This window comes from Ambystoma mexicanum, chromosome 12 (genome assembly GCF_040938575.1).
Source record: "Ambystoma mexicanum isolate Mex_15411 chromosome 12, UKY_AmexF1_1, whole genome shotgun sequence".
NCBI classification, from domain to species: domain Eukaryota; kingdom Metazoa; phylum Chordata; class Amphibia; order Caudata; family Ambystomatidae; genus Ambystoma; species Ambystoma mexicanum.
The window spans coordinates 259,726,091-259,747,991 of NC_090936.1; the positions used below are offsets into that span (position 1 = coordinate 259,726,091).

Below are 21,901 nucleotides of genomic sequence, written 5' to 3' on the forward strand. Positions count from 1 at the left end.
TGGCCTTGCAAAATCTGTCTAGCAAGGTCATCAGCTCTATCCTTTATTACAATCACTTCCCTCCTGAGGGCACTAGTCTCTTGACGAGCGGCGTGTACTTCAGCCCGTAATTCCCCCAGTAATTGGGCCATCTGGTCAGTTTCGGAAGTTTCCATAGCGCCTGGGTGGGAATTTGTAGGAAGGCTTCGCATTCTGTAACGCTCACCTGGTTCCCACGGGGGCGCTGGTCTAGTCTGGATTGCTGTGGCCTCTTCTAGTGTGATGCGCAGGACCCGGCACACCGATTGGACAGGGCCTCCAAATCGTGCTTGCCTGGCCCGTAGGAATATCCTTCTGCAGATGAGAAAGGGGTTAACAGTCTGCAGAATAGTGTGCTAGCTCCCCCCTTTCCCCCTTCGTTCCTCTCTAACTTCCTCCAAACCCCGGTTTAAGCTCACCTTATGGTTTGGAAGGATGAACTCTCCATCCTGCTTCTGGTGCAGGGGCGCGCGTTCGTCCAGTTACTTCACTGGTTTTCAGAATGGCGCTGGTAAAATCCACTTGACTTTCCTGAGCGATGCGCCGTAAGTATGAAAGTTCAAAGTTCAAGTGAGGCCCCCTTTATGTTGTCTTTCTAACCTGTGATCTGTCCTTTATTTCAGGTGCAGAATGAAGGCGATGCGTCGAGGGGTTAAACTGCCGAGGTGAGTAGTGATGAGGGCGATCCCTCTAAATGTCCTTATCATTCCCCAGAAATGTCTCTTGTCCTTTCCCCATAGGGGCCGGGGTACGGTACCTGCCAACGGGGCGGCGCCGACCCGAAATGTGGAAGAAAAGCCGGTAAGTATTATGGCTGTTAATCAGGCTTTCCTTCTGTGTTCCTTCTGCTCAACTTTTGTTTCTTCCTCTCTCCCCTAGGTAGAGAGATGTGGTGTCCGATGCTGACAGCCGCGATGGAGCCGGGAGATGTCTCGAGGACAGGTGAGTGAAGCGTGGCGCTGCAGTGAGCAACGCAATGCTTTTAAATGGAAGTCTTTCTTCAGGGATGCCGGCGAGAAGATTCCGGATGCAGGTAAGAAGTTTGAAATAGTCTTTGGTTTTCACCTTTCTCTTCTCTTCCTTCCTTGCAGGACTTCCAGGTTTGAGGCGGGCGTGGCTGGAGTCCAGGAGCAGGAACAGACACGGTGAGCGTTAAGCTGCAGGGAGCAGAACAACGCGAAGCATGAGCTGCTGTCTGGGCGTGGCTTAAATAGCCTCCAAAGAAGTCCCAGGTATGTATCCTTCCCCAACTAGGTATGTATCCTTCCCTGGCCACGCCCAAGTGAAAAAATAGTCCCTATGAAAAAATAGTCCCTTTCAGGTCTCAGGGAGGCCTGAAGCGTGCAGCATGGTCTGCATCAGGTAAGTGCACAAAACACCTCCCTTTATGAGCCTGGCGCCTATGGCGCCAGGACTGATGTCCAACATGAGCCTGGCGCCAAAGGCGCCAGGACTGAGTCCAAAGAGCCCCTATAAGGGGCCGCTGGGCTTTTACCCGAGGCCATGATGCCTGCTTCCGGGGGTGCTGGGCCTGGCGCTCCGGGGGTAGGCATCATGACAACATGTAACAGTTAGCATAATCCACAAACATACCACTGCCTCCGCTACTCACTTCCATTCACAAAGTATTGTGTCACTGCCAACCAGACCACACAATCTTCACAACATTGGGCCTACTCCCAGGAAGCTACACAAACTAGAATATCCAAGCACATAGAACATTCACTTCAAGCCTGCCCTCTTCTATACTGACAGTGTTCCAACACTGCACCCAGTGGGCACACTGCAGAACTTTGCAATACACAATCTCCAGCTATACACCAAAAACCGTAGGATCTTCTATCAATGACGGCACCCATGGAAGCAACAATATATGCATGTCAGCGCACTTCTGGTGCGCTCTATGAAAAGTAAAATGTGCTCCACAGCGATTCCGTAAAGGTGAGCACCCTCTGACAGATGCAGTCTAAACTGCATTCCTGCGGTGGGTGTGGGCAAGGCCTAGACTATTGGCTGCATGGCCTACGGCCTTTAGCCATGCACCCAATAGTCTAGGCCTTGCCCACACCCACCGCAACCTAATGCAGCCATGCATGGAAACATGTGCCCAAGTACCACACTCCACACACATACCACAGCCACTGCCACTGCTACCCAACCTCCGCACCTTAATACAGCTATGCATGGAAACATGCAAGTTAGCAGATTCTACAAACATATGACAGCCTCCAGGACCCATAACCACTTTCATTCACACAGTATGGCGTTACTGCCAACCAAACCAAAAAAATGTCTGCAACAGTGGCCCTGCTCCCAGCACTCTATTCAGTACACAAAAACAATACTTCATAGTGCAGTATAGTAGTCAGCACTCCGCACAATGGACACTACACAATCCTATAAAATATGCAGTTCACCCCTATCCACTTCTCTGCACACACTATTTGAGTATTGCACCCACTTCACACACTGCAGTATCCATGCACATAGAAGAGGCACTTTAACCCTACCCGCTTCTATACTGACAGTATTCCAACACTGCACTCAGTGCACACACTGCAGAACGGTTCGCTCCATTAGCTACAGCCATGGAGTAAACACTGTAGGATATTCTAACAAGCACCACACCCATGGCTGCAACAATGTATGCAATGCTGACGAACCACACACAGAAGGCAACAATGTCAAACCTAATTGCACCCACGGCACATAGTTGTCAGTGCAAGGCCTCCATCCATGCATCGAATAGGCTATGGGCTTACCACATGCAACACATTGGAGTAAACACTATCTTACATTGTGCAAGTCATGTGCAATGCATTCCCCTTCTGCAATTGAGCTCCCACCAGTCACCATGGAAAGAGGTCTCCACACCAGCTATCGTGCCCTAACGGAGCCTGCATGCATTCAGCACACATGGTAGTCGTCTGTGCAGAGACCCACAAATTGGCGCTGTACGCATGGATACTGCAGTCACATCAACGTCTTAGTCCACCTATTGACGTATCTCAGATAACCACTTCATTCTCCCACCCTTTCCATCCCATCTTCCCACCACCACATGGAGTACCTTATGCCGTACACAAAAGCAATACCTCATAGTGCAGTACAGTAGTCAGCACTGCGAGCAATGGACACTACGCAATCCTATGAAATATGCAGTGCACCCCTGTCCACTTCTATGCACACACTATTTAAATGTTGCACCCACTTCACACACTGCTGTATCCATGCAAATAGAAGATGCACTTCAACCCTAGCCTCTTCTGTGCTGACAGTATTCCAACACTGCACTTAGTCCACACACTGCAGAACTGTTCACTCCATTAGCTGCAGCCATGGAATGGACACTTTAGGATGTGCAAACAATCACCACACCCATGGAATCAACAATGTATGCAATGCTGACGAACCACACACAGAGAAGGCAACAATGTCAAACCTAATTGCAACCACGACACATAGTGGTTGGAGCAAAACCTCCATCCATACATCGAATGAGCTACGGCCTTACAACATGCAACACAATGAAGTACGCGCTATTTTACAATGTGCATGTCATGTGCGATGCACTCCCCTTCTGAAATTGTGCTCCCACCAGTCACCATGGAAAGAGGTTTCTGCACCAGCTGTCCTGCCGTACTGAAGCCTGTCTGCATTCGGCACACATGGTAGTGACCTGTGCAGGGACCTGCGGCTTGGCCCTGTACGGACGAATGGTGACAGCACAACAGCGTCTTTGTCCACCTATTGATATATCTCAGCTGAATCACTTCTCACTCCCCCACTCTTTCCATCCCTTCTTCCCACCACCACATGGCGTAATATATGTTTTCCAATTCACTCCCCTTCTGTAAATCAGATGCCACCAGTCACCACGGTAAGAGGTTGTGGCACGAGCTAGCGTGCCGTAACGAAGGCTGCCTGCATTCAGCACACATGGTAGTCGCCTGTGCAGGGACCGGCGAATTGGCGCAGTACGCACTGATACTGCAGACACACTACTGTCTTCGTCCACCTAATAATCACACATCTAAGATGAACCACTTCTCTCTTCCCCGCCCTTTCCATCCCATCTTCCCACCACCACATGCCTTACATTATATTTCTTAGTCTATTTCCGTGCCGCACTGTCCTCCGATTAACCATGGCAACGTTTCCCAAAAATGTTGACACACACCACGCTTCCCTCCAGCCAACCACTGGCCGCGTCCAAAGGTCGCTGACATCATGGCGTACTCCAAGCCAATGAGACTTCTGTCTGGGGTGCGAACAGGGAAATGGGTCCGTGGACGTATATTTCAGTTCTTTGCAACAAAAGTACTGGTCAGATTTCCACCAAACACACAAAAGCAGGCTTTTGGAACCAACCCGCCACTCCTGCCGTAAATTTGGTGAAAATCCATCCAGCCGTTCGGAATGTAGCTGTGCGCAAAGTTTTTGCCCATTCAGTCTATGAAAAAAAAATAATTTGGGACCCCATCTATAACTTTTCCCCCCCATGCAGAAAACCTCCCTAAACTTGCTGACACAATTCAGATCAGGCCATATACTTTTTTGCAAAGTTTGGTGAGGATTCCTCCAGGGGTAGCAAAGTTATAAGCTGCCGAAAAAGTGGTCTTCCTATGGGTTTTGCAACTTAACAATAACTACACGGCCGCTACTGCAGGCCATGTAATATACACGCCGTATGTAATAATAACTTAGTATAAAACACTAGTAAAATCCACTTCTGTAGAAAGAACACATAATTTGCAAGATATCAGTATGCAGCATTCTGTGTAATGAAACCGGGGAGAAAAAGGCAATAGAAACCACAATATTCAAAAAGGATATGTTCTTGTGTTGCAAAAAGGGATTTGTGTGGCATATCCAATCATTAGTTATTAATACCATTCAGTGTCTTTGCAGTTCGACAGCAGCGAACAAGCCTACTGGGTGCTGTTTGGTAGTTCAGTGCTGCTCGAAAAGTGGCTGTTGCAGTGGTCCAGCAGTAATCAATAGGCGAAGCAGCATTGAACTGGAGAAGGCTTTGGGCGGGAAGATTTCTCAAGCGATGCGGATCACTGAGGTTATCACGTTTTGTTCAACGGTCAAGGTTTGACGGGTTGATGGTGGGATGCACACACATATCACTTCAATGCGAGGGCTCATAGGACGCAGTATGGGAAGAACACCAGGGCCTGTTCTATCAGCGACTTGTTTGGCGATGAAGAATCTGGAGGTTTGAACAGTGAATCAAGTAGTGCAGATGTAGTGGTACTTCTTTGTTAGAGCAAGGAAATGACGTGTTTTCAGATGTGAAGTGCAGCGATAAATGGTCTTGTGCGTGCCGGTCAGGGGTTCGAAGATCAGCGAGTGCCATTTGAGCTGTGTTGAATGTGCTTGAATCATGATGGCAGTGGGTTGACTGTGAAAGTGCAGGCATTGTGGCTGTAGAGGCTTTCAGGAGCTGTGAGTCCCATTCCATGTTCCCAAGGACAAGATGAGTCCTGTTCTGAGTCTCCCAAACACAGAGGAGGCTGGAACACACCTTCAAAGGTCCAGAAACATGGTCTAATGCATAGCGGCAGCCACCTACCATCACAGGCTTGGCACCTATACCCGCTTTGGAGTTTCTCTCTGGGTCGGATCATGGTAGCCGGTCTGACACGGCACGCTGTGCTGTGCATTCTGTGCTCCGGGTACATCACAACGCTCCAATGATGTTGCCATGGAAACTGAAGAAAATGCCACAGGGCTCCATTAAAGGCCGACAAGCCTGGGACAAGGTGCAACTTAACGCTCCATCCAGGATACTGCTTTTGATCTCTCCTGGCTATGTTTACCTGCTCTGGCCCTCGTCAGCTCGTTCTGTTCACTCCTTTGTCATGCTTCCTGCCTCTGAGCTTCTTTGACCTTGTACCTGCTCTTGCCCCATGTTGACCAGCTCTGTTTCTTCCCAGCCCCATTTTCTGCTTGTCTCTGCCTCTGTTGTTTCCATGTTCTGCCTTCCCCTTAGCTATAGCTTGTGGCCTTTTGCTTCTTTCTTTATTTCTGGGTCTGGCCTTTTTCCGCCTCGTTGTATATCCTTTCTTGGCTCCATTGGATATACATCAGAGTCCTTTACACCTTCCGGTTTAGTGTTCGTACTGTCTTCACACCACGGAAATACCGGAAGGTGAGCCTGTATGTGGGGAGCCGGTATCCAGTCATTCCTGAGGGCCAATTCCTCAAAGTGGTGGGGGGCTGGTTTATCTTGCTGCCTAGTCTTCTTTACATAAGCTGTCCTCACGTTGCACCAACCTGACTGTTAAGACTACATGCACCCAACGTCCAAGTGATAAGGTATTTGACACACAGTGTAGTCATAGGCAGTGGTGTGGGTGGCAGACATGCAGGTCTTGTTCAAGCAGTTCAACCCCACTGGTGCCTAGGGATGGTTAGGGGACAGAGCTTCCCTCTTCATTGGAACACCCGCCTTACCTCACCACTGGAGGACTTTGGAAAGGACTGCTCTGCCCAACAGGGCAGCAACAACATCTTCTTGAATTCTTGAAGTCTAGAGATTATTCAAAGAAGTCTTGAGAAGACCCTTCTTTTAAAGGCAAAAACCCTCATTTGATGGACTAAATCTAGCATGCTTTAGGGGCCAGTCCCCATTCTTCGAACAAGTGGACTTTTCCTTCTGACATCACACCCAAAGGATGATGTGCTACAGGCAGTGGAGGGGACTGGAAGGAAAGACGGAGGCAGAGGGAAACAACATGGTAGAACCTTCCTCTAGCTGTAAAGCGCTACCTCTGTCTACACTAATGCCACCCCTTCCCTGCTCAATAGAATGTCCTTCCTTTTTTTTACTTTCATTCTAATCCTTTGATGTTGACTTTAGGACTATCTGATGTACCTTTTCGTGTAAGTATGATCTATATTTACAAATAGCTTTTTCAACTTTTATACCTGTTTTATAAAAAATAAAAAAGAATGTGAAACCGAGATAATTGCTAAATATCTAGCACAGTGTGTTCAAGCCTCTGTTGATCAGGGAGACAATACGAGGATATATTAGTATGTGTTATTTATGAACACAGGTTGCAGGCTGTCTACTCTGAATAGAGCCCCCAGAAGGACACCTCACTAGGAGTTAGTTATTCACATCTCGTGTAGGGTGATCCTCTCTGAATAGCCATTCTATGAGACAGCACCTCTTCTTGTATGTCTCATAGAATCAAAAGTCTTTTGATATGCAGCTCCCTGGTGCGAGGATACTCCTTCTGAGGGTGGGTGTGCCCTTTGATTCTTGTTTCCAGGACAGCTTCCTGTGGAGTGGTTGTCTCTGGGGTGGGTTTTCCCTGGACTCACAAAGGAACAAATAGAGGCAAACCCCCTTACACAGCAAAAGTAGTCTCAAACGGGTGGCAGGTGTGATATCTAATTGATGCGGCTTGAATAACTATGAGAGATGCTGACCATCATACACTAAACTCAGGTATGGCTAATATTTACAGTTTTGTGTGCCACCAGGACAGCAATCTCACATTTAAATAGTTTTTGGGACAGGGATGCATATCTTAAATGCAGCCCCTATGCTCTAGCGACTTGGCTGTAACTGCAACTGTTAAGAGGAGACCTGTGACCCTTGAACCTGCACTGTGCATCTGGAGATCAGGCGATGCAGTTCAGGATACTGATGCTGCTGGGCACAAGTGTACATTATGCTCTTAGCATGGAGTTTATGGAATAGAATTACCTGCATCATTGCATTAACTAATACAAAACAAAAAAGCCAGGGCTTCTACAACCTTGCCAGATGCCCATTCCTCACATGCCCTGGACTTCTTTTTCCTTTGCCTCCTCACAATATCTGCTCTGGTCTCCATGCCAGCAGATCATTCCCTGAGCCGCCTTCTGGGTTTGCCTTGGACTGATCAAATTAGCTGGAACCTTCTTCCTCCTACTGTCTTCACTACCATTTCTTATGATGACCACTTCTTCCAATCTCTGTTCTGCCCATTCTGAAGTTGCCTCCTTATTCCAACCATAACCACCTCCAAATTCTTACCCCATCCTGATGTTACCCCTTCTTCCTTTCACCACCGCCATCTTCTACACCCACCTTCTCTAGACTTCATCCTCCTCATGTTACAGCCCCCTCTAAACTGCCCCCCTTTAACCATGTCCTCCAAACCCTACTTCCCCTCCTCCTGATGTCAGTGTCTACTCCATACTGTCACCACCTCAGCCAAACTATCCCCACCCTCTTCTTCTATACTGATTTGTCCATATTCCCTCTACTTCCTCATGACCCCCCCTTGCCTCCAATGGCAACCGCTCCTCTGATCTGACTCAATCCCTCAATCTCCTGGTCTTCTCCCCTCTTCCAGTATCTAGCCTTCACCAAACAGGAGCCACCTACTCCTGAAACCCACACTGCCAGACTGAACTGCTTGGCTTATATAATTCAGTAACTCGTCCACCTTGGCAGGTTTTCCATTCAGTTTCTGCACCTATGCAGTGTGGGCTGTGCTATAATTGGACCCAGGCTCCTGGGTTCGTGTCGGCTGAGAGGGGGTGGGTTAAGCCTATATCAACCCTGGTGGTCATCCTAGATTTTAGGTGTTTGTATAGAGAGCCAGAGCGAGATGTCTGTATGGGCAGACAGTCTGTAGGTGATTGCTGCCCTGGTAAGTATAGACTAGCAGGCCAGGCATATTTCTACAGCTTTCCACTATCTCAACGCAAAGTGTGGAGGTGTTTGGTGAGTTTGTGAATTTGCAAAAGTCATGATCATGTAAATATTTTTCAGGCTATTTATGTGGTATTAGACAGGAGCTCAGATGCAATGCGCTTGCCTAGGGAAAAGGGGCATGCCGTGCAATATGTATTTGGTCTTTGGTTGAGCACTGAGCTGAAGGAGTCTATTATGAAGTGCTATATAAAACACTAATAATAACACCAATATTAATAGTATTCATATCTGCTGTCAATACTTAACAATTGGTGCATTCTGCTGTGAATCTATTGTTAATATTATATGTATGGGCAATATAATAAACAAATACATACATTACAGTTAATAACGCAAAATACATAACTGTTAATGTATCTTGAAGCATACAACCAAATGCTGGCTGAGACACATTTTCTTTATTTTTCCCAGGCTGCTAATTGATGCACTAAATGAAGCTCATTTCAAAAGCTGGTACCAGAAACTACTTGCGGCTCTCCAATTCTGCGTTGGGAAAGCATTAAATGAAGAATTTTCTAAAGAGAAAAAACTGTTGAAAATCCTTGAAGAAACTGCTGTAAAAGTCAAGACAGCTCAGGATTCAAAACGACAGGTTTGTTTACTTTCCATCCATGCATAAACTCCAAACGTATTTCTACAATGAAGAATATAGTTTGTTTATGGTATTTGTATTTTATTGAAATCGAATTGTTTTAATTGGGGAAAGCAATGATTCAGTTCAGAAAGCATTTAATAGATTGATGTATATGGCTGTTCAAGGGACAGAGAAGTGTCATGTGATACGCTAGGGGTGACGCAACACTGAATAAAGATGGTTAGAATTGTAATTAATTGTAATGAACAATTTGTTATGCGCCACAGACGGAATTAACTGCATCAAGCCGTGCAGTGTCCTGACTTATCAACCCAATAGCAAAAAAGATCAAATCACCAGAGAAACCATATTTTTTTTATTGCTTTACGAAATTGAAGCAGATTATCTACTTACAAATATTAAGTGCCAGAGGGTTCCATTGTCTGTTTTCCTACGCAGCAAATCTGCGGTTACCTCCGTATGTAGACCCGGATTTAGGAGCCTTCAATAGATTTGTATCTTTTGAGGGCAAGATCTCATGGATTTGTAGAGATGGATCTAATATTGAAGATGGGCAGGGGCCAGTCCATGTACGATAAAGAAAGTACTTTCATATCAATCCACGGTCTCACCAGATGCCAGTGTAGAGATTTACACAAAACTGTGATATGATTCCTGTTGAGAGATCTTAAAAATAAAACTGAGTACTGTGTTCTGAACAGAATGGTAGGCTCACAAACAATGGTATTGTGAACTGTTCCCCTTGGGGAAAAGAACCCTGAATCCTTTTCAGAACTGTGTTATCCTCTTGGGGAAGGAACACCTAAGGTCCTTTTGGAACTGCTTTGAACTTGGGGAAGGGGAGCTGGTAAGTAAGCCAAGAGTTGGAAGAAGCTCAGAACTTTATTTGGAACATTATTTCTTTTGTTACTGACATCCCTACACATTGTTTAGCTTTAGTTGTGAGGGAAAGTATAGGTTTTGGACATAGACAGACTTTTAAGTTGAACCTCCTGACTCAGAGGTCTGTGTAAAAATAGAAATGTGTTGTTGCAAGCCGGAACAACACATTCCTTAACTGCACCATATTCTGACAGGGAAGGAATGTGGTGCAGGGACATGAAAGCCTCGGCTTTTGCATGAGCCTGATTTATGGCTTGACAACAGCCCTAGCAATCATGAGGAATGCAAGGCAGCCACATGGAGGGGATTCTCCCAGCAGCACTGGTTTAGCACGTCAATAAAAGGAATTAAAATACGACACCTCTGAGGTGCTGTTAAACTCCACTGTACACTTTTCCTCTTTCTAAACATAGCCTTTCTTTGACTGCAGCATTACTTTCGTAGTTTAATGAAAGTTTAAGAAAACTTTCTTAAATTAGAAAAATGGCAGTCTTTAAAGAAATGCTTGCAATGCCACTGGAGCAGATGTTTCCCCACAACATGTGATTTAAGCAGCTTTTGCTGCTCGAATGTACGTCAGCTCCCCTCCAATTTGTCCACCCACCTCAGAATGATGGTGCTGGAAACTGGAGGGCAGAATATCATATTACCATGCTCTTTTCACAACAAGCTCAGAATCAGGCCCTCAGACTATCCTTAGTTTCATTAGGTTGGTGTTAAGACGGATTTCTGAACTCTGTCCTCGGTGGCTCAGAAGGCCAACCTAATTACTTGGAACAGGGTAACCTCTGGACAAGCCAGACCAATCAGGGTAGCGATCGCGGCGGTCAAGACTAGGTCTCAAGAGGGGTGAGGGTGACTGAAAGCCCGCAATGAGCACACAAAGCAAGGACACTTACAAACTACTCCAAACAGGTGTTATATTAAAAATATATACACATTTATTCCAAGGCCTTTAAAACAATAACCGTAGCAAGAAATCACAATACAACTCTAGTAAACCAACACATACCATACCAATACAATATATATACAAATACAAACAAGTCTCAAGCGTTAGATGCACAAAATGTGTAGTCCACCTAAAAGGGAAGGAAAACAGGCAGTGCGAAATAATGCTTAGACCCAGTCCGCCTTCAGAGGCACTTAACTAAAAGGAAGTCCGAGCCCTACGAAGAGTGGAGCCTTGTGCTCAAAAGTACCTGCACACGCTGGTGCCAACGGGCAAAAGGGGGAGTCTCTTCGAGGGAATCAGGCAGTTCAGTTCAGTGCACAAATGAAGAAGAACAGAGTTCCGCGACTCAAGCGCAGACTCCACTGTGGGCAGAAGCAGAGCGCGAGTACGGAAAGGCGTGCTGTTTTGACACAGCGGGGAAAAGCTATGGGCTCCTGCAGGAGGGCGACCAGTTCCTAGCTATGCTACTCACCGGTCCCAGATGCAAGCAGACCCAGGTTTCTCCGCGTCAGTTTCAGTCGCTGGCAGGTTCAGAAGAGCAGGGGACGTCTCGTCGTCGTGTTGAGTCTGCAGCAGCAGAGTTGAGTAAAAAGACGTCCCAAACGAAGTGGACCCGCACAGTTTGTTACCACAGAAGGGCAACAGAGCGGCCGTGCGTATGTGAGGCAAATGTACACTACTCACTTCAGACCTGGGAACGCCAAGTGTATGAAGCATGTGAGAGTGACAAGGACTCGAAATACTACACAACCTGGCGGCGGTTACAGAGCAGGACTCCTGTGTAGGCTGGTCAGTCTGCTGGATGGCCCAGAGACACTTCCGAAGGCTTACGAGCAGGAGATGGTGAAGATGCCGAGAATAGCTGTTCCCGCTATTCCAAGGGTCGAAGTACCAGTACAGGCCTTCTGGTTCGATCAAAGGTAAAAAGGGTTTCACAAGGCGACAGCAGTGCTAGAGGAGCAGTCCTCAAGCGGGTCACCAGCGATCCCCCGCTTCAGCCTCTTGGTTGCAGGATACTTGGCTCCTGTATTCCTTCGTTCGTGAGAACTTAGGAGATCGACATGGTAGTGTTGTTTCCAGCCCCCTCTTATCCACGGTTCCCTTCGCGCCAAAACGGAGGGGACCCAATGGGAGATCCGCTCATCAACACTCACACCATACGTGGACCTATCACGGACCACGGTGGTCCCAGGCATTCACACCACCCTAGACTCTCTGGCACCCAAGATGTGTATTGGGACCAGACATCCCAGCCCACATCCTGGAGGCACACACAAGGCCTGTAGAAGCCCGCGAAAGCATCCGTGTTTCGCGGGAAAGTACATGCCCAAATAAGGAAGGCCCCGGGTCGGCTCGACCTGGGGAAGGTGAAGGGAGCAAGACGGTCAGCGGACAGGACAAAGGAGCCTCGTGGTCTGGCCATTTTGGGAGCCAGGCCACCATTTTGAGCTAAGCGCGAGAAACGCGCTTAAAACGCCAAAAGGAGCTCAAAACACAAGAAACGATCGCTGCCACCATTCCCGTCCGTGAATCACTTGCACCGATCAGTTACAATCCAAAAAGAGTATCTAGGGCCTGTAGAAGACTAGAGACCCAAGAGAGCAGTAACTTAGCTTACAGTGCCCTCTTGTGTCATGTTGCACGAAAGCCGCAACATGATAAAAGAAACTACGGAAAACAGCGTTTCCCGGTACTGACTGTCTTAAGGGCATGTCAGTTTCCCCGTAAGAATGGAGTGAAAGCCCAGAGGAGTGCGGCAGAAGGCTGCACTTCTCTGGCAAAGTCGAGAACAAGGTGAAAAACAACAGCAAAAGGTTTAGGGGTTGCCACATGGAAGGAAATTTACCCACAATTACGAAATCTTTCCTAACAGTTGGGAAATCCCACCCTAGCATAGGGCAAGCTAGGCCTTACACCATCCTGACATGTAAGTAAATAAAGATATTGTCACAACTTTAACACAAATCGGAAAAAGGATACAGACTTATAAAGGATACAAGGTCAGCATCTACTTTCGGGAGCCCCTTCACTCTGGGATATCTTGGACTGTCACCAAGATGGTTCTGGAATATCTTGATCGCAATGTACACAAGACTTTCCCCCTAAGAGCGCAGCCTGTAGAAAGTACACTAAAACTAACAGGCCAGGGGCTTGAGTGAAAAGGCAGGCGCAGCGACAACAGAGCTAGGGGAACAAAGAGAAATGATAGTTCAGGATAGCAGTCTAAGAGCTACCAAAGTGCAGTGTTAGCCCACCCGTAATCAACCCTCTCTTACCTGCTTAGCCAGAAAGGAAGTCCAGTGTACCTATGGAAGTCCAGCAGGGTGATGACCAGATGAGGAAGGAAGAAAGTCTCAGTTGAATGAAGTCTGTGCAATGATCCACCTAACCCGAACGGCACGAGGGCGCAACTAACTGTAGTCCAAAAAAATCCCCAAGAATAACAACAAAGCGTCCCCACGTGAGAATAGCCAATCCAAGAAGTGACCACGATAAACAGGAGAGCGTCCGTTTAATCACTTCAGCATGTGAGCGTTGTTTTCTTGTGATGCAGGCAGCGTTGTTGAGCAATCCAAAAAGGGTATGTCTTGTGGTTTATGTAATACGTGGTAATACGTGGTAGTAAAGTGGTAGTAAAGGAAGTCAGAAAACCCATGCAGGAATAGTAGCCATTGGAGAGAAAGAAAAGTAAACAGAAGTCTAGTTTAGGTTTTTGTCATGATCACTGCTTCCAAGGAGTCAGGAACAGCCCAACATCCTTGGAAGCAGGCCCCTAACCGTTATCTTAGGCACCAGCCGGTCCCCACTGGGACCTTTTGGGCCTTGTCCTGGCGCCGGTGGCACCAGGCTCATCAAAGTCATCGGTCCCGGCACTGGAAGCGCCGGGCTCATATTATGTATGAAGATGCTTGGGTGGACTTACCTGCAGCAGACCATGCTGCTTACTTACCAGCCACTTAGAAGTCCTCTGTGAACAGGAACTACTTTCTTACCTGGGTGGGGCAAGCTCCACTCCCTGGATACAGCACTGGAACACTTCTGGAACTGGAACTCTTTTCTTACCTAGGCGGGGCCGTGGAGGGAGACGCCTCATCACTCCAAGGCTATATAAACCACACCCGATAGATGAAACGTGCTTCGCGTTATTCTGCATCTGCAGCAGAACGCTCACCGAGTCTGTTCCGGCCTTTCTTCTTTCGATCCTGAACCTGCAAGAATTATACTTACCATCCCTGTATCCAGTCGACAACAGCACCTGCAAGGACAAGAAACAACAGGTTAGCAAGGCAACCTTTACACGCAGTGCTTACTCACCTGATCCATTGGCTGCAGCCATTTCTTCACGCTGCACCTCCGCCTGTGAAGACAAAAGCATTGTTATTACTTACCGGCACTCCACGAATTCCGGATTTAAACAAAAGAAGAGACATTAGACAGGTATTTACTTACGCCCATCGCGCTCGTCACAATAGAACGCCTGCAAAAACTCTGGCGTCTCTTCAGCACGGACTAAGCAGCAAGGGAAAAAGACAGTTTGAGCGCTTGCATTTACTTACTCATTTCCAGGCGCTTCACTCCATCTTCCATCTCCAGAGTCCTGCAAGACAAAAAGGGAAAAGCATTATACAGAGTCCTGTTCAATATTAACGTGCCACGCACCTAAAGACTATAAAAACTAAAAAGGTGCCCGGAAACTCACCGCTCATGCAGTTAACGACGGTAACGATCCTCTGAGTTCAAGAGGCCTATGTTTCACCAGTGAAGGAACTGGCAACGGCACCCTGCACCAGACGCAGATGGAGAGTCCAGCATTCACCTATCTAAGGTGAGCAGGTGACCTGGGGGGGCTCTACGCAGAAGCTAGGAAGAGAGGGAGAGGGAGAGGAACATTCAACAGCCCAGACCCTTAACCCCCATATTCTTTCACCTATAGAAACCTCACCCTTCGGGTTCGACACACAGTCAGAAGAGGTTCGACCTCAGAAGCCAATCGAGTCCTGCACATCACTTTTCGAGTCACAGACACCTTCCTGCCAAGACCAGCGCCTCCGTGGGAATCAGGTGAGTGTTACAGAACGCGAAGCCCACCGCAAAACTGCTACCCAGGCGCAATGGAAACCTCAGACACTGATCAATTAGCCCAGTTGCTCGGGGAATTAAGAGCAGAAGTACATGCTGCTCGTCAGGAAACAAACTCTCTAAGAAGAGAGCTGATAATTTCCAAGGAGCGAACAGAGGACCTCGCTAGGCAATTGCTACAAACGCAGGCAGGACAGACACCTTTGCCCGCTCCAGGAGGAAGTTATCCTTCTGCATCATCTTTAAATCCAGTGCAAATCAATCTACCCAGTAATGTGCCATTGGCTCCGCCCGAACGCTTTTCTGGTGACCCAAAGAAATTTGCAGTGTTCATCAACCAGTGCCGCCTACACTTCTTATGTCGACCAGCTGCATTCCCAACAGATCAGACCAAGGTGGCTTTCGTGCTTTCTTATCTCAGTGGCAGCGCAGCAGATTGGTCGATCCCTTTATTCACCCAGGATGATCCGGTTTTACATGATTTCCAGGCCTTCCAGTCCAGCATGGAGAAACTGTTCGCAAGACATAAACAAGGGCAGGCCTTGGACAATGAACTTCTTTCATTACGACAGGGTAATCAAGACCTCTTGACATATATAGCCTCATTTAACAGACTTTTAGTGGAAACTCAATGGCCCGAGGATAAGAGAATAACGCTTTTCTACCGAGGCTTGCGTGGAGAGCTCAAGGATGTGTTAGCTCAAGTTGTGAATCCTCCACAAAAATGCTCAGACTATATTGACTTAGTTGTCCAATTGGACCACAGATTACAGAACAGGAAGGCTGATCGTTCCACATTTGATACCCGAATGTTTTCTAAACCACATACCTCTACTAGGGGAGCTGACACTGTGGAACCCATGCAAATAGGGGGCATGAAAGGACCTTTAACCCAAAAGGAGCGGGAAAGAAGATGACAGCTGCAATTATGCCTCTATTGCGGAAACTCAGGGCACTTTCTTCGAGACTGTCCAGTGAAACCAGCTAAGAAGGCTGTAGGAGCCACAGATACCTGTACCACAAATTCTGAGCAGGGAAACGACCTAGCCCGACATGTGTAGAGGTCCTCTTGCCGAGCGTTAAGATCTGTCCCGTGACCTCGCATTTCGTGATGCCCATGGTCCTCATTAGTCCTGATCGTCCGGATCGTTTGCATGCAATTGAAGCTTACATCGACAGCGGAGCAATCGGTAATTATGTGGACCGTGAAATGGTATCAAGGATGAACCTACCCCTTGTCCCTAAGGCAGTAAAAGACGTCATTACTACAGTGGATGGCACGGAGATAGCCTCCGGACCAGTAACGCACGCCACCCAAGAAGTGACGCTAGTTAGCCAAGATGGACACCGGGAGAAAATCGTGTTCGATGTGATCAAGGCCCCTCAGTTCCAGATCATTCTGGGAATTCCTTGGTTAGAGAAGCACAATCCTCAGATCGATTGGCGAGCAAAGACGGTTCAGTTTCCAGAATGTTTTACCACTTGTTATCCTCGGCCTGATATTTCACTGGCGGCAATCTCTTCTGAGGTTCCCAAATTACCTCCCGAATACCAGGAATTCCAAGACGTCTTTCGGAAGGATCAAGCTAACACCCTGCCTCCTCATAGGTCGTACGACTGTCAAATAGATCTGATACCCGGAACAACTCCTCCTTGCAGTAGGATTTATGCCCTCACCGAGCCAGAGAATCTTCACCTCAGACAATATCTGGACCAATACCTAGCCAACGAGTTTATCCGTGCTTCAAAATCTCCAGCTTCCTCGGCTTTGTTCTTCGTTCCGAAAAAGGAAGGAGACCTTAGGACTTGTATAGATTACCGCGCCCTGAATCAAATCACCGTTAAAAACAGATACCTGTTACCTTTGATCCCTGAACTCCTGGATCAAGTCAAAGACGCATGTATATATACAAAGTTGGATCTCAGAGGAGCCTACCACTTGGTACGAATAATAGAGGGCGATGAATGGAAGACGGCCTTCCGCACCAAGTATGGGCTGTTTGAATATCAAGTTATGCCCTTTGGACTTTGCAACGCTCCTGCCGCCTTCCAGTATTTAATGAATGATGTCCTTAGAGAACTCATAGATGTGTGTGGTGTTGTCTACATTGATGACATCCTCGTCTATTCATCATCTAAAGAAGAACATCGGAAACATGTTAGAGAGGTCCTCAAGAGACTACGTCAACATAACCTTTTTGCTAAACTCGAAAAATGCGTTTTTAACATAACTGAAGTTGAGTTCCTGGGATTCATATTGTCACCCAATGGAGTCCATATGGATTCAAAGAAAGTCGATGCAATTATCAAGTGGCCTTCACCAACCTCTATAAAGGGAGTCCAAAGCATGTTAGGCTTCGCTAATTTTTACTGCAAATTCATTCCTGAATTCTCTCGAATAGTCCAGCCCATCACTGCTCTGTTAAAGAAAAACAAACGTTTTGAGTGGTCTACTGAGGCGGAACAAGCTTTTCGGGACTTAAAAACTAAATTAATTTCTGCACCTGTTCTAAAACATCCTCGTCCAGAACTCCCCTACATCGTAGAAACAGATGCTTCAAGTCTTGCTATGGGGGCAGTTTTATCACAAAGAGATCCGGTCACACATCAATTACATCCTATAGCCTTTTGGTCCCGCAAATTCTCGGCTCCCGAGATCAACTATTCAATTACAGACAAGGAACTTTTAGCAATCAGATCGGCCTTTAAAGCCTGGCGGCATTATCTTTTGGGAGCCAGACACACAGTCACCGTAATGACTGATCACCGCAACTTACAGTATCTGAAGACGGCCAAAGCTCAGTCTTCCAGGCAGCTTCGCTGGGCTCTGTTTTTGGCGGAATTTGACTTTATAATTACTTATCGACCTGGCAGTAAAAATGGAAAAGCAGATGCCCTTTCCCGGATGGGAATAGATGAACATTTGACCAATCCAGAACCAATACCCATAATCCCTGAACAAAGGATTTTGGGTTTGGTCAGTGCTCAATCCTTTGAAGACATCAAGACCACAGTCAAATCACTTCTAACTCCGGCCGACTTACAGGACTGGCAATTAAGGGGAAAAGAATTTTCAGTGGATCAAGATCTACCTTTTTTCCGAGGACGATTGTACTTTCCCAGTGAGAAGATACAAAGACAGGTAATCTCCTGTTATCACGATTCACTAATGGAGGGTCACCCTGGCATAACCAAAACCATGGAAAAGGTCAAAAGACATTTCTGGTGGCCATCATGGAAAAAGGATATTAGAGACTTTGTAATCTCTTGCGGTGTATGCGCCCAAAATAAAAGTGTGAAGGAGAAACCAGCCGGCCTCTTACACCCACTAGACATCCCTCCCTGTCCATGGCATACCCTGTCCATGGATTTCATCACTGACTTACCTCCATGCTCAGGGTATAATACCATTTTAGTAGTCGTGGATCTATTCTCCAAGATGGCTCACTTCATTCCCCTGAAGGGCCTAGCTTCAGCTTCAGTATTGGCCCGAGAATTCTTAGAAAACATCGTTCGGTTACACGGTTTTCCCTCGGTTTTGTTTTCCGATAGGGGAAGTCAATTCATCTCCCACTTTTGGCGAAGTTGCTGTCCTTTAGCCCAAATAGATGTGAGACTTTCTACCAGTCATCATCCCCAGACTGACGGACAAACCGAGAGGACAAATCAAACTCTAGAGCAATATCTACGTTGCATGCTCCAACAAACTGAAAACCCTTGGAAGGACATTCTTTGGATTGCTGAATACGCTTATAACAATTCGACTCATTCTGGAACCGGAAAGACTCCCTTCTTATTATTATACGGACACCATCCTAGAACCTCTAACCTGGATCCTCCCCAAGAATTTGAGGCACCTGCTGTGGATCACTTGCACTCGGAGATCACTCGTGCTTTTACGGAAGCCACTGACCATGTGCAAAGAGCTAAAGCTCAATTCAAGAAAGGAGCAGATCAGCACCGTAAAGAGGCCCCTCACTACGCAGTGGGAGAGCAGGTCTGGTTATCCACTAAGCACCTACCTCTAAAAGGACCCCGCACTTTTATCCCGAGATACCTTGGACCCTATCTTATCTCTGCCATAATTAATCCAGTGGCTATTAAATTGGAATTGCCTTCGCATATGAAAATACATCCAGTATTCCATGTCTCCTTACTAAAACCAGTACAACCAGGAACCCGATTGACCGAACTCCCAGAACCTGTTTTAGTAAATGGAGAAATTGAGTTCGAAGTAAAGAACATCCTAGACTCCAAAATCTCCAAATCTAAATTATATTACCTGGTTGATTGGAAAGGATACGGCCCCCAGGAAAGGTCTTGGGAACCCTCAGAACATGTCCACGCACCTCGTCTGGTCAAGAAATTCCATTTGAATCACCCCGACAAGCCAAAACCCCCGGAGAAGACACGCTTGGGAGGGGCCTTGAGGGGGGGTGCTGTCATGATCACTGCTTCCAAGGAGTCAGGAACAGCCCAACATCCTTGGAAGCAGGCCCCTAACCGTTATCTTAGGCACCAGCCGGTCCCGACTGGGACCTTTTGGGCCTTGTCCTGGCGCCGGTGGCACCAGGCTCATCAAAGTCATCGGTCCCGGCACTGGAAGCGCCGGGCTCATATTATGTATGAAGATGCTTGGGTGGACTTACCTGCAGCAGACCATGCTGCTTACTTACCAGCCACTTAGAAGTCCTCTGTGAACAGGAACTACTTTCTTACCTGGGTGGGGCAAGTCCCACTCCCTGGATACAGCACTGGAACACTTCTGGAACTGGAACTCTTTTCTTACCTAGGCGGGGCCGTGGAGGAAGACGCCTCATCACTCCAAGGCTATTTAAACCACACCCGATAGATGAAACGTGCTTCGCGTTATTCTGCATCTGCAGCAGAACGCTCACCGAGTCTGTTCCGGCCTTTCTTCTTTCGATCCTGAACCTGCAAGAATTATACTTACCATCCCTGTATCCAGTCGACAACAGCACCTGCAAGGACAAGAAACAACAGGTTAGCAAGGCAACCTTTACACGCAGTGCTTACTCACCTGATCCATCGGCTGCAGCCATTTCTTCACGCTGCACCTCCGCCTGTGAAGACAAAAGCATTGTTATTACTTACCGGCACTCCGCGAATTCCGGATTTCTTCACGCTGCATCGCCGCCTGTGAAAACAAAAGAAGAGGCATTAGACAGGTATTTACTTACGCCCATCGCGGTCGTCACAATAGAACGCCTTCATAAACTCTGGCGTCTCTTCAGCACGGACTAAGCAGCAAGGGAAAAAGACAGTTTGAGCGCTTGCATTTACTTACTCATTTCCAGGCGCTTCACTCCATCTTCCATCTCCAGAGTCCTGCAAGACAAAAAGGGAAAAGCGTTATACAGAGTCCTGTTCAATATTAACGTGCCACGCACCTTAAGACTATAAAGACTAAAAAGGTGCCCGGAAACTCACCGCTCGTGCAGTTAACGACGGTAACGATCCTCTGAGTTCAAGAGGCCTATGTTTCACCAGTGAAGGAACTGGCAACGGCACCCTGCACCAGACGCAGATGGAGAGTCCAGCATTCACCTCTCTAAGGTGAGCACATGACCTCGGGGGGGCTCTACGGAGAAGCTAGGAAGAGAGGGAGAGGGAGAGGAACACTCAACAGCGCAGACCCTTAACCCCCATATTCTTTCACCTACAGAAACCTCACCCTTCGGGTTCGACACACAGTGAGAAGAGGTTCGACCCCAGAGGCCAATCGAGTCCTGCACATCACTTTTCGAGTCACAGACACCTTCCTGCCAAGACCAGCGCCTCCGTGGGAATCAGGTGAGCGTTACAGTTTTCCTTAATAACCTGCCATGCGTTACACTGGAGGCTAGCAAGGTCCAAACGCCACAACAAATGGGAGCAGGAGGAACACAAATCCGTTTAGAATGCCAAAAGTTCGATTACCAAGGGGAACAGCCGAGGGGTCTGGAGCCAGAAATCGTAGGGAAAAAACGTTGGGAAAGGTCCTTGGAGCAAAGCCGGGTCTGTAATAACACAGGAATCAGAATAACAGGGATTCGAGCACTCAAACTGATTACTCAGTTTTAGGAGCACCCGTTACAGGGACAAGCCGTGCTAAATACTGGCATCTGGTCCAGAACGCGAGGCACGTTGCGGGTGGATCACGTGATCGCGAACAGATGGAATTCTGGACCTTGTAGTGCGGCGTGTCCCCCGGGCTGTAAACAGTCGCCAGGGCAGTTTCCACCTGGAAATAAACGCCCGCGGGCTTCCGGAAACTGGGATGCGGGGCATGACAGATATTTTGTATGAACCTTGAATTTGTTGTTTGTGTCTTGCTCATGATGCCTTCACATATCATGCATATGCAGACGACATGCAAATGTACATCAGAGTTGATGACTCGCAGTCAAGCATTGATGATTTGATCACTTGCGTGAATCAGGTTGACTCATGGATGCTGGATTACACATTACAACTCAATCCTAGTAAATCAGAGATTATTTATTTTTGGCACCAAGGCTACATTTTAAGACCCAGAAAAACTATGCCTACCTCCCATACTATTTCATAGTGCTATGAGTATTGTTTGCCTAATGTAAAAGAAAATATGGGTGTCTGTTGGCAGCAAGACCTAAGGCTGGAA

General features: G+C 47.3%; 1 protein-coding gene across 1 annotated transcript in view; it reads left to right on the forward strand.

The window, feature by feature from the left end:
* The window catches only part of PIK3C2G (phosphatidylinositol-4-phosphate 3-kinase catalytic subunit type 2 gamma), a 3,221,975-nt gene that overhangs the window by 2,062,446 nt on the left and 1,137,628 nt on the right, over positions 1 to 21,901 (forward strand). The window contains exon 19 of the mRNA XM_069628394.1: positions 9,158 to 9,338. Coding sequence (XP_069484495.1) covers positions 9,158 to 9,338 — 181 coding nt within the window. The remainder of the gene's footprint in view (positions 1 to 9,157; positions 9,339 to 21,901) is intronic.